General features: G+C 38.7%; 1 protein-coding gene across 2 annotated transcripts in view; it reads left to right on the forward strand.

The window, feature by feature from the left end:
- The window catches only part of LOC111511848 (UNC93-like protein MFSD11), a 59,576-nt gene extending 50,607 nt beyond the window's left edge, over positions 1–8,969 (forward strand). For both annotated transcript variants that reach the window (XM_074173602.1, XM_074173610.1), the window contains exons 5-7: positions 1,725–1,847; positions 5,862–6,166; positions 8,555–8,969. In XM_074173602.1, the coding sequence (XP_074029703.1) occupies positions 1,725–1,847; positions 5,862–6,166; positions 8,555–8,740 (614 nt within the window). In that variant the 3' untranslated portion in view covers positions 8,741–8,969. The remainder of the gene's footprint in view (positions 1–1,724; positions 1,848–5,861; positions 6,167–8,554) is intronic.
- The last annotated feature ends 5,083 nt before the right edge of the window (positions 8,970–14,052 follow it).

Here is a 14,052-nt window from a genome sequence, read left to right on the forward strand (position 1 = left end):
TAGAAAGCCAAAAATTTTCTTTCCCAAAGAAGTTCATCTTCCCCCAATACAAGAGTCAACACCAAATGTCACGAAATACCATATTTAGAAAATTTGGAATGTTAGTCAGTAACGAATATAATAAAGTGGCCTTTTCAAATGAAAATACAGTTGGAAATTGTTTTTTCTCAAAACAGAGAACTAAAACATAGCCAGACATATCATCCAATATAGTGTACAAATCGAATTGTGAAAACTGTTCAAAATGTTATGTTTGTTAAACCTGACGATATCTTGCAGAACTCATGAGAGACTCTAAGAAACTAAATATCGAAAACACCACAGTCCTTGTTGAACATGAAAGAGAACACGAACACATTTTTCACTTTGAACATCCGACTATTCTATCTGTTCAATCACATTTATCCAAAAGACTTTTGAGCGTAATGATACATATCCTCAAACAGGACAGTGTTACCACTAGGAAGGATGTCGATGAACTCAATACGAGTTACAGTAAAATACCTAAATAATTCCCCCTTTTTTCATTCTCATTTTTTCTGTCATTGATAAAGACAGACACCACCTTATCAGTATCATAGTTGAAGCCATTCGTTTGTTTCTTATCTTTGGGTGGTGTTGTTGTCTCGAAAATTTCATTTTAATGTTCACACTTCATTGTGAGACTTTCACTTGACAGTTTACAAAACCTCAGGCGTGTTCATACTTTGCGAATTTTACTTAATTTGTGCTTTATATAACAAAGATTTGAATCATTTGACCTTATACCTACTTGATGATCCATAATTCAACCTGAATTCAGGTAATTAAAACTCAAACAATAATCAAAAAGTAAAATCTTGTCAAAAAAATTACCAATTCATTAAATGGATATGTATGTTATAAAATAATAAACCAATTGCCACATTCAATACTATTTGGTCATTCAGTAGGTTTTCTGATTTCTCGAATATATTAATTTCAAATCATTCCAAAAGATTGAGTTTCAAACCTTCCTCTTCCAGATGTCATACATCATAGTAGTGTCATACTCATGCACGTCAATCTAAAAATAGTTAACGATAGTGGAATTGATCTTCATATTCAAAAAATGCGCCTATGTTCTTTCATTCTATGGAGAAAAGGTTCCCCCGTTTAGCCAATATAAAGGTTTGGGCAAGAACCACAGTCAACTTATATACTCCTAATCGTTTCGGCACTGAAGTTTTGTCTTTATTAGATAGATCAGGAGTGAAAAAGTTGGCTTGAGGTTCTTACCCGAAACTTTATACTGGCCAAACAGGAAATCTTTTCTCAAAGAATTAAAGAACACAGAATTGGTTTCTTAAATGTGAAGACCAATTCCACATTTTCAAACCATCTTTTGACAGACGGGCATGAGTTCTATCCTGGGGGTAGAACTTCGATTGACATCCGTATTAGATGAACATTTTTAATTATCAATACATGTTACAGAAAGGTTCACTGTTATGTATTTTGTATATCATTTTATAGTGAAACTTCATCAACTGTTCAATTACACTCATCAGCAAGGTTTGTTTGAAATGATAATGTTACTATTTTTGTTTTGAGAAACCTTTTACAGCATACATAGTTGTCTCTAAGGACTTCCTGAAAGTAACTTTGATTTCAGAACATATTTTACTCATACTAAAAAACACTAGTATTGAGGAATCCGGAATTTGCAGAGCCTTACTTCCAATTCAACAATAATATTTTTGCAGGTCTGGAACTTGGATTTTTCAGCGGTGTGTATAGTTCCTGCATAGGTTTCACCCAGGCCTTCGAAAATCGCAAAGAACTCGTTGGAATTTCTGGATTATTCATTGGTGTGGGAGAAGTACTTGGTGAGTTTTATCATTTTTTTTTGTATTCATATTATGATACCAAACTTCTGACAATCCGACCAAAAGGTGACTTCAATACAAGACTACAACGTTGAACATTTCTAGAAATGCTCCATTTTTCCAATTTTCTTTTCAGAATAACTAATTTTCACAAATAAGCAATCCAGTAAACAAAACGAATGATATATTTTCTTGAGTATGAAGTAGAATCTTTTGTATTTCCATAATTCAGTACAAAGAATATTGAGGAAAAAGACGGTATTCAAGTAAATAATTGAGAAGACACACTTTGTCCTCGAATAATGGAGTATGTTAAAATACAGAAAAAATAGTATATAAGCCTGAATACTGTCATCTGGTCGCTTTTAAAGAGGCGATATGAGAGGACGTTTCGCCTACAATCGCGGTGGAATCTTCTGGGCGACGTTAGACAGGTCCAGACACTTAGTTGCGAAAGTGTTCAAGATAGAGCTGATCGGTTGTTACCAGACTGACTATATTTCTAACTGTTTATGATTCGTGCACAGACAATCCTGCATTCAAATATAGGGACTATAACCAACAACTGCAAAGAAAATGGGTCCTCCAAATTACATTAGTAGTTTACCAGGCAACCAATCAGCCCACAAAACCGACCAGCCCGATGGCATCTTCTCTTACGAAGACGCCATGAATAGGATCGACAGGGAACTCAATCATCCAATATCAAAGATAATCGAGGTTCCTCAAGGCGCCGCTTTCACTGCAGGGCAACTAGCCAAAAACCAAAGTTCTAACACAACTCATTTATGATTCAACACCAGATAGAGCAGTTTCGACCCGCTAAAGGTCTCATCAGTGGTGCAATGCCAAGTTTGGCTGATGAGACCTATGGCGGGTAGAAACAGCGCTTTTTCAGATAATGAAGGTTATTAAATCAATTACTAGTATACAGTGCATTTCTTTAATGCCCCCCCTTTTTATTTTTTGGACGGGTAAACTAATCAAATAGAAAGAGGGTTCTTGTGACCCCTCTATTCTGAAGTTCCTAACGAGTACTTCACAACCCTAGAATATGAAGTCAATACATCCATTCACTACAAAATGGCGGAACATTTAATAATTTCCTGATGACAAACACATTAATATTGATATTTCTAGAAATATTCGTTTTTATCTGCCATATAGCAATTCCAATAACCCGGAAAGGTTTGTTAAGTTCTTTTTTGTTAATAAAAACGACAAAAAATGTCAGTACTGAACGGACATCAAGCTTATTACCTCAACTGCGCCCAGTCACCATCTTGATAGTTTCATATGTCAATTTCACTTCAAAATAAAGTATTCATGCATTAATTTCATTATCAAAATTTTAATTTTTTGAGTTGACCCGTTCAAAAAATAAAAGGAGGGGCGACATTGAAGAAAAGCACTGCATGATATTATTTGATAAATGATTGATACCTGGTCTTTATCTGTTTTCTATATATAATCACGTGATAATGCGTTATGAATGTTAGGAATGAATATTTTTCAACATTTTTCGATTTCTAAACTTCGAAGGCATGTAAAAACTTGTCATGCCATGTATCAGTCTCAACAATTTCATGCATTCCTCTCTTTCTGTGGCCCTACTCTCTGGTCTATGAAACAGAATATATGCAACAGCTTCCATGTAGCGAGCTAATATAGTATTATTTTTTTGACCAACATATTTTTCATCGCAATCCTCACAGCTCATTTCGTAAATTCCGTCGTCTCATCTTTCGGATTGCCCAACACTTGTTTAATTGTATGAGCAGTTTTGAAAGCCACTTTCATATTCAATTTTTAGAAAGTTTCAACCGACCAGTTGTTGTATTTTGGTTTGTATGGAAGAAATATAAACTTTGAGTATTTTTTCCGAAAGGACAAGGAATTACGACACTATACATCTGTATATGTAGAGTAGGGAGGATGAGTGTGTACCCACAGCACTGAGGCCACATGTGGCCCATTGTACACCCGAGGAGTTGTCCTCCTAGGTCATAGTCCTTCCTGTCCTTTCCAGGAAGATGGGCAGGTCACTAAGAGACATCTACTTTCACTAGGAGACATCTCCTTTATATTGGTGGGTGTCTCACGGCAGCAACATTACTGTCGTTGCACATCTTCTTCAACCTTCTTGGGGTTTCCTCCGTGTAGGTGCACAAGTGAGGTAGCTTTCCTGCAGGGGCAGCCGGTTCCTTGCCTTCATTCAAGGAGGAGCTGTGGCCGCCCGCCGCAGGAAGTGCCCTTGCTATTGGAGTTGGAGCGCACTCCTTTCTCTTTCGCTCTCTTTCTCCTTTTGGCCTCGGCACCGCAAATATGCTTACGCCTCATTCCAAGCGGTAGATTGGGGTGGGCATTTGTGTTTGGGGTGGGCATTTGCCACTGCCTTAGATTGAGGTGAGCACTTCTGTCCCGCCTCGGGATTGGTTTTTGTTTTTGTTGTTTCTGTTTTTGTGTAGGCTGATTACAAAGAAGTTTCGCTCAGTTCCCCAAGGGGATCGTTCATAACCGCATATCACCCTGCGGCCATTCAGCTGTCGGCACGATTCCTTACACCTTAGCTTGGGTAGGCTGGTCCACAGTGGCATGTTTCGCAAAGGCTTTTGGGAAGTTTTAGTTCCCCTCACCCTACTTATTTCTGCCACTGACCAGGAGTCCAGCGACCCCGTCCGTTGACTTCCCGGACAGGGCCTCCAGTCCCCTGGCCGTTCTCCTATCCACCAGCTGGGGACGTGCCCGATAGGTAGCTCAACCCACGGGAGACACTATACATGTTCTTTTCCTAATTATCTTATCTACTATGTTTGAAAGATAACTAAAACATTTTGCTATTTCCTTGACAATTTCAATCTGGATATCATATCTTTCTTTGCTCAAGAGGAACGTGGCCAGCGTATACACGAGAAAATGTAGTCCCGTCAATTTTTGTTGTGGATGATGGTGAGAGCTGCCAGGAATATAACTAAAAGTACTAGTATTCCTACAAGATACATGAAATTCTAAACCTTCATCGATATTTCGTGTAACTATATGGTCTTTCGAAAGGGCATCTTTTTGGGATTACATTTATCAAATTAGTTGTTATTTATTCAATCTGTTTTGTCAAGTTACCATGGACGTATATAGCATTAAACAATGTGGTGGACAAATTTGAGTCTTGTGGTTCAGTATATGATCGACCAACGCCATACCAACGGTCATAGAAAACGATGACGATGAGACCCATTTCTGAATAAATGGGTACGTGAACTAACAAAGTTGTCAAATATGGGCGATACCAATCTACATGTGACCTAAGAGGGTCCCATGCATCCCGAAAAAGTCGCTATGTGGTGTGACGCCTGGCGGCGTCATCGATCCAAATTTTTTTTGAAGACGATGTTGCCCAACTGTTAACGTCGAGTACTGTAGGTCGATAATTACCAACTTCTTTTGGTCCGAATTGGATGGACACCAATGTGGGATTTTCTTAAGTCGCAGGTATATGCGAATAAGCCACAAACCCCAGCTCTCCACCCGGAGAAGCCGTGACGGACATTTGAACAATGTTATATTTCACACATAATGGCATCAATATGTCTTTCAAACGAATAAAATTTTTTGATGATATCTCTCACACACTTTGTTTTATTTGAATTTAGAGATAGGAAGTGCTTAGTGACGGATGCAATAGAACATCCAAGTGTGGATACTCTTCGTTAATTTCAATTTCATACGTGAACTTTATATTTGTTAAACTATTGTTGAAATAAGTCACAAAATTCTACATTACTCGTGTCGAAAATGGCGAATCATCCACGTGCCGGATCCAAGTTCGTGGAAAGTACTCCAACTCGTCTCTTGCTTCTATTTCAATTCTGCTCATGAACATATTAGCAAAGGACGTCTATTGCCATACCCTAATGCTGCTAGTAAAAACAGTTAGTGAACTGGTCAGGGAATAATGTTTCCAGAAGATACATCTTGGAGAGTTTCCTGATATCACTGAACTTCTTTTTGTTTCAGGTGGAGCACTTTTTGGCATCCTAGGTAGCAAAACCACGAAATGGGGCAGAGATCCAATTGTGGGAGGTGCGTTCATAATACACGCCGTCAGTTACTTCCTGATCTTCCTGAACTTGCCCAACAGTTCTCCCTTCAATGATACGAATGAAAGTGCCTACATGACCAGCAACGCCATTTTGGCAATATTTTGTTCTTTCTTGTTGGGATTCGGTGATTCCTGTTACAATACTCAAATATATTCTTTGCTGGGTTCGGTGTATGCTGACAAAAGTGCCCCAGCTTTTGCCATATTCAAGTTCACACAGGTAATCATAATAAAAATATTTATTATTGTTCAGGTATACAAGGTGCATTTACAAGTTGAAATACAAAATAAAAAATACCTAGAAAAAATACACAAATAGGTAACGATAGTAAATCAATACTATGTTGTTACGTTTGCCCCGTGGGTTTGACAATGATTGACTATACTGTACAATTGAACTTAACTTTATTTCGCTGCTATACTGACAATAAAACCAAACACTTCAACTAAAACTTCAAACCAATATTCAAATATCTATGGCTTTATTAAAACACTTCGCACCGCACCGTCAATTAGAATTCCCGGATGCGAGTGGGTAGTGTTTATCTATGTCAATGAAGGTCTTAGAAAGCCGATAGAATTTTATCGAAGGAAAGTCGCTGGAATTATTTCGAAGCGGCGCCAAAACTGGAACAATCGCAAAACGCAAGACGAGTTGAGCACGACCGTTACTTTCAACACCTCGACTCGTGTTTCAATCACTGAGTGGTCATCTTCCAGAGGAAGATTGAAGAAGTTCTTTCTTCTGTTGAAGATGACCACTTGGTGTGTTAAAATTAACGGTTTGGTATTGAGATAGAACTCTAGTAATATTCATTACTACACCAAAGCTCTAGGGCTTAAAACCTCACGAATTCTTCAAAAGCAAACTAAACTTCTGTGAAGAGGTGAATACCTTGGTACCTTGGAAGCTAACATGAAATTCTCACCTACAGAGTAGAGCAAAAAGAGCATATGCGGCTTGTGAGCAATGTCGGAGGACAATGGGACGCGCATGGGGTCTGTCACCATGTGTGGTTACCTGGATCTACACTGCAATAATAAGACCTATGTTAACGTACGGAGCCATTGCATGGGGACCGAAAGTTCTACAAGCAACGGCCATTCAAAAATTATATTAAATACAGCGATTGACTTTTTTAAACATCACAGGAGCCATGAGAACAACAGCAACGGCGGTAATAGAATTAATTACTGACCTGACCCTTCTGGACCTTTATGTTAGGGAGGTTGCGTTAATGGCCATGTTACGATTGAGCACGGCTGGTGTGAACCTCGAAGTAGGAATGGGTCAATAGAGGCTGAGCCTATGACGAGAACCTCTGCGCAACCTCTGCTGTAGACAGCCAGTGATGCAATTGAACCCAGGTTTGTATTTAATAAACCCTATTAAATACAAATAAAACAAAATACAGAGTCAGATGCTACAAATGCAATACGCATATATACAGACGACTCAAAAACCAAAGATGGCTCAGGATGTGGAGTGTGCTCCAGATCACTAAGCCTAAGGATTAAGTGGGAAATGGGAAGAAATACCAGCGTGGTCCAAACAGAACTGGCTGAAATCTCAATCGCCACAAAAGAAATAACCAGGAGAGGAATTTTTGGCAAAAACATAACAATCTGCACAGATAGTAGATAAGCCCTATTAGCCTTGAACAGACAGTGTGTTATCTCAGGGCTAGTACTAGAGTGCCACCAAAATTTAGCCAAAGCCTCGGTAGGCTAAACCCATCCTGAGATGGGTTGAAAGGCACCGCATTGACTTGTTAGCCAAGGAAGCGGCTGGACTAAGAATTTTAGGACCCAGTGACACCTACGGTCTTATGACTTGGACAATTGCTGAACTAGCCAAACATCACACCCTTGCTCAATCCCTAAGGAGATGGGATGGAATCGAAAGATGCAATCTTGTTAGGATCATCCTGGACGACCCTGGGAAGCTGGCGCCGAAGAAATATAAATCTGGCGATAACCAGGAAAAATCTACGCTCAACAGTAGGTTTTCTGACTGTCAACTGAGGAAAGACCTCCATAATATGGGGCTAGTGGACACACCTCTATGCAGGATGTGTGAACACTGCCAGGCATGTTCTATGCGAGTGTCCGGAGTTGTCGTCAATAAGAGAGTGTGAGAAACGATGATAGATACCGATATGTAGTTTGCACCATTGAGTTATCCATAAAATTTGATCCTCAGACACAGTCATCAGTTTTCATCTAGCTAGTTTGAAAACAGAAGTTAACCTTTGAAAATGTCCAAGTTGACTCACTCTGTGCAATGATTTAAAGTCAGTTTAGTTTCATGATTTCAAATCTAACCTCATTACCTTTACCAGTGATTCATTTAGGTTTCCTCACTTTTTCATTTCAGGCTTGTCAATTCGTAGATTATTATTTATCATCTAATATTTCAGTTTGACTGGCGAAATAATTTTTTCCTTAGTACAGCGACATTTTTAGGGGTTAAATGGAAGAACAACTTGTTGAACGGATTTTGCTCATTATTTTTAGAAAAATTATATGTTGTATCTAAAATGATTGTTATCCAGCGGGTAACCTAGTCTAGTAATTTAATATGGTAATGAAATCGACTTTTTTTCAGTCCGTTGGCGCTGCTGTATGTTTCTTTTATGCTGATAGCTTGGTGCTCTATGGACAACTTGCCATTTTGCTGGTTTTTGGCACTTTGGGAACCATTTCCTTCATATGGGTGGAATGGACTGCAAAAAAGCAAAACACCTTGAAGAGGAGTGAAGACGAAAAAGGATCAGCTGCCAACCTCACGTAGTCTGGCATATTCATCGTTGACAAAAATTATTCTCGCTATATTTAATTTATGTATATATGGATCAAACCCTGATGATGAATTTTCAATTTATACTGCGAGATGAAAAAATTATGTGATCAGAAGTTGATTGAAAGAAATATGATTGTATATAGTTCTGATCACTAGCTGATTCCCCTCTACATTTTTGTATGTGCAATACTGTTGAATAAATGGTATTATTTTCACACAATATTTTTTAATATTTTATTGTTTGGGTGGGGATCCGTAACCTCAAAGAAGGAAAATTCCTGATGCTTGACAACATGGTACTGAAGGAGAAAATTACTTGCTGCTGGGACTCCCAGAGTACTTAGTCTGGCATTCACGAAACATTCACCTTGTATGTAGAGCCCCCTTTCCTCCGTACTAGTAGGAACTGAAATAGGAGATCTCTCCGACTCGCAATAAGAGTATTACAACCAACATCGATTATGAAAAAGTTCGACATTGCTCTCATATAAGAATCTTGAATGTCCAAGGAAAAATCATATTATGGGACTGGGAGGAGTTGACCTTTATCAAAACCTCAAAAACATATGTAATAAACTAAAGAGGTTGTGTGTATCGTTGAGACACATCTGTACCAGAGACTTGACGTCCGTCAAATTGAAGAAGACCAATGAGGCAGAACCTGAGGCAAGTATCTTTGGAACAGAAAACCCTCTTCAAGATAGACTCGAACCACTAACTAAGGTTGAGCTAGTGAGGGCCTGTAGAAAAGAAGGATCGCAGCTCATAATTGCCAAAGATACTAATGCAATCACCTTACCTTGTTTGGTTGGCACAACGACATTGAAAGATTTGAGCATTTGCTACAATTTATTATGGACACTCCAGGCTTGTCTGCCTATCTATAGTGCCATCAGTACTACACCGTCAGCGGCCATGGAGATCCTCCTAGAACTACACCCTTCACTTCGCCAACTGCACAAAGCAACCTCATCCAGAGTACGCTAGCCTGCTGGCCGACACTGGAAGTCGCAACATTCTGGGAATGACCTCTGATATTATGCCTCCCATTGTCAACTACGTACTGCCTCATACAGTACTTTTCCCGAGTAGAGAGGATTGGATTCTCCGGGAGAAGGAAACATTAATAGCAGATAGCTGTTGGTGACCAGACGGTTCAAAAACACCTTCAGGTTCTGGTGCAGGTGTTTTCAGTTGCAGACCCAGGACAGAGATATCAACCTGCTTAGGGACCTATTCGACCGTATTTCAAGCGAAAATTTATACTATTGCATTATGTGCGAATCAATAAAAATTTTCCCGAACAGTCAAGAGGCGTTGGAAGATTTTGGCTCCTACCGAGCAACATCTAAGTTGGTAGCAAATTGCTAAAAACGACTTTCCTTAATTGGAAGACAACAAATTTTCTCTGGTCTGGATTCCTGGCCACACTTGCCTGGAAGGCAATGCGGCTGATGAATCCCTCGTAATGGATGGTGCTGCAAGTAGCTTCATCGGTTTGGGTTTTGCCAAACAAACATGGAACACCTGGATGGCAAGAAGATTTAAGGAATTCTGGCAGAATCTTCTAGGATTGGCTCACTCCAACGTGATCATTCACCCTTCGAAGCTTGATACCAAACAGTTGTTGGACTACAGTAGGGATGAATTACGATGTCTAACAGGCCTCACTGTCGTCTAGATCATCATATGCAGAGACTCGGACTGTCGTAAGACAGTGTGTGTCGTCTTTGTTTGGAAAATGATGAAACAGCAAAACATATACTTTGTGCCTGCCCCGCTGCGGAGCGAATCACAATTCCAGAGTGGTAGAACAACAGTTTCACCATCTGACCTGAAAGATCAGTCACCATATAAACTAATCGGCTTCGGTAAAAAGCTGGGTTTATTTGTTAGAGTATGAATAGGTGTGAGCCACAATAAACCCTTGCGGGTTGCGGTAGAGAGTCGAATAGGCCTACTCACTTTTAACCTAACCTAATGTGAACACTCCAAATGAAGGCAATTAGCCTACCTTGGTATCTGTATCCGTAGAGTAGGGAGAGTGAGTGTAAGCCCACATGTGGCTTAGGCCACATGTGACCCATTGTACATCCTCCCGAGGAGTTGTCCTCCTAGGTCATCATCCATCCTGTGATTTCCAGGAATGTGGACAGGTCACTGGGAGACATCTCTTTATATCGGCAGGTGTAGGTCAAGACTCGCCGAACACACACTCTCTTATTGACGATAACTCACACATCCTGCATAGAGGTGTGTCCACTAGCCCCATATTATGGAGGTGTTTCCTTAGTTGACAGTGTCAAGATTGCATCCTTTGATTCCATCCCAACTCTTTAGAGATTGAGCATGGGTGTAACATTTGGCTAGTTCCGCAATTGTCGAAGTCATCAGGCCGTAGGTGCCATTGGGTCCTAGAATTCTTAGTCCAGCCGCTTCCTTGGCTAAAGAGTCGGCAATGCGATTACCTTTACTCCTGTCGTGCCTTTTAACCCACCTCAGGATAATGTTATTATCTACCGAGGCTTTGGGTAAATCTTGGTGGCACTCTGGTACTAGCCCTGAGGTAACCCGTTGTCCGTTCAAGACTAATAGGGCTTGTCTGCTTTCAGTGCAGGTTGTTACGTTTGTGCCAGAAATTCCTTTCCTGGCTATTTCTTTCGTTGCGTTTGAGATACCAGCCAGTTATGTTTGTACCACACTGGTATTTTTTCCCATTCCTCACTCAATCCTTAGGCTTAGTGATCTGGAGTACACTCCACATCCTGAGCCTTATTTGGTTTTTGAACCATCTGTATATATGCGTATTGCATTGTAGAATTTTTATTCGGTACTTTGATGAGCTGTCGCGAATGATAGGAAGCGTTGTCAAGAACTATTCGCATCCATATTTGGGCTCAATGTGTTTTCAAACAATTTTTTACATGATTACAAAGAATTCGGAATCCGTCCTTTACTTCCTGCGCAATGTACAATGATTAGTCGCGATCCTTTGTTTGTGAGCATGTTAGGCATACATATTTTTGAACCATCAGTCCACCTTTTTGTAAGTGTGTCCTGAGTGTCATACTAAGTTTCGTCCAAATAGAAAATTTGCCGTTGTTCTTGTCTATATTTAGTTATTTGTTCTAAGTATTTGTTACGCCATTACACTATTCTTCTGCTTTCCATAACTGCTTGGCATTTGTTTATTATTTTAAATCCAAATCCTATTTTTTTATCCAATTCTGAAGAGTTGTGGCATAGCAGCTCACGTTATGGCCGGGAGAATTCAATGTCTTCCTTATGATTTCAGTTGTAGGAATCTCATTGCTTTGGTAACAGTGGTATATTGTTTTTTTCAATGATTTTATTGGATAAACATCTAAAGGGTTTGGTAATCCCGTATAACATCGCGTCTTGCGTTTATAAGGTTTGTTTTTTGACTATTTTACATACAGTTGAGAAAGGAATTTCGGTCAAATCTGATGTTGCTTGTAATAGTTTGTTTCCCTCAAAACCAAACTTGAGATGGAGATTCGTATATATATTGAAACATACTAAACAGTATGTTTCAATATATATACAACAGTATGTTTTGTAAGCAATCGGAAGTTAAGTAAAAACCCTGATGTTTAGTAAAAAACTGAAGTCAGGCATAACCTAGAGACTTGGAAAAAATCTGAAGTTTAGTTAAAACCAGAAGTTTTGTAAAAAACCTATTTTTCAGTAAGCAACCTTAAGTTAAGTAAAAAAAGTAACGTTTTGTAAAAACCCTGAAGTTGAGTAAAAAACCCTGAAGTTTACTTTCAAAAACTATAAGTTGAGTAAAAAACCTGAAGTTTAGTAAAAACCTAATGGAGTTTGGTAAAAAAAACCCTGAAGATTCGTAAAGAAACTCCTAAAGTAGTGAAGTTTTCAAAACCCTTAATTCAGTTCGAATAACCTGAAGTTTAGTTTAAAGAACCAGAATTTTAGCTAAAAAAAACCTGAAGTTTAGTAAAAACCTAAAGTTTAGTAAAGATGGTAATGGAATTTAGTAAAAAAAACCTGGAGATTCATAAAGAAACTCCTAAAGTAGTGAAGTTTTTAAAAACCCTTAATTCAGTTCGAATAACCTGAAGTTTAGTTTAAAGAACATGAATTTTAGCTAAAAAAAAACTGAAGTTTAGTAAAAACCTGAAGATTAGTAAGAACCTAAAGTTAAGTAAAGATGATAATGGAGTTTGGTAAAAAAACCTGAAGATTCGTAAAGAAACCCCTGAAGTAGTGAAGTTTTCAAAAACCCTTAGTTTAATTCGAATAACCTGAAGTTTAGTTGTATATATATGCTTAAAAAACACATTCTAAACAGATAACAGAAATTTCAAGTAATTATAACTGCATCAATATCGAATTTCAACACTCAAATCGCGATTAGTGCCTGAACTGAACACGACGGCGATAACCTTCCCCGATTCACCGTAACATGACTTCAACCAATCATAAAACTCGGTTAGTAAAAAATATCCATTACGAACCGCCAATTCTGCAGTCCACGTGGACTAGTTCGCAGCGGTATTATTTCTCTGTATTGATTTTTTGGCCTTAGAGAATGCCGATACTTTAAGTATTCACAATAAAGGTTACTTCGACTATACTTGGGTGATGAATAAATTGAAGATGGAACTGTTCAACTCTGTAGCCTAAAGTTTAAAAAAATGCAAAATATGAACGTACTCCACATCTATAATGCACCTCGGATTTTTCAGGACTCCTCAGTAGGAAGTTATGACTTGGAACATTTCCTCATTGCGTCGTCTCGACTACGAATTCAAATGAATTTTCCGAACAGGAGTCTGGAGAGAATATTTTTCTTCGATAAGTTATTTGTATGTATGAATTATTCAAACTTCAAGGAGCAATCGTCCTCACTCGTTTGTTGGTTTCGAAAGCCATGCAAATAGATTGATTAAATAATAAATGGAAGGAATAGATGCATAGAATGACTTGTACATAAATAAAGAAGAAATTCACAAAGTTGGAGTGGAATATTCGCCGCACGTGGCACAATATGGCCGTTATTTGACAGTTCCAGAGGGTACATATCTAATTACAACTTTCAAGTCTGCGAGAGTTTGCCGTCGTGGTTTGAATTAAAAATATTTTCTCATGATTTCGAAAGGGATTTTATATTCGAAGCTGAATATTCGTCATCTTTGATTACTGTTCCAACGTCAGCTGAAGTAATATTGATTCCACTCAGAATAAAATTTGGTTATAAGTGTCGCATTTTCGCGTCATTTGAATATATCGAAAACAAATTGAATAACCCTTACCACCTC

The sequence above is a fragment of the Leptinotarsa decemlineata genome, unplaced genomic scaffold (genome assembly GCF_025532065.1).
Source record: "Leptinotarsa decemlineata unplaced genomic scaffold, Ldec_3_MD MMD2_P_RNA_scaffold_12, whole genome shotgun sequence".
NCBI lineage: Eukaryota > Metazoa > Arthropoda > Insecta > Coleoptera > Chrysomelidae > Leptinotarsa > Leptinotarsa decemlineata.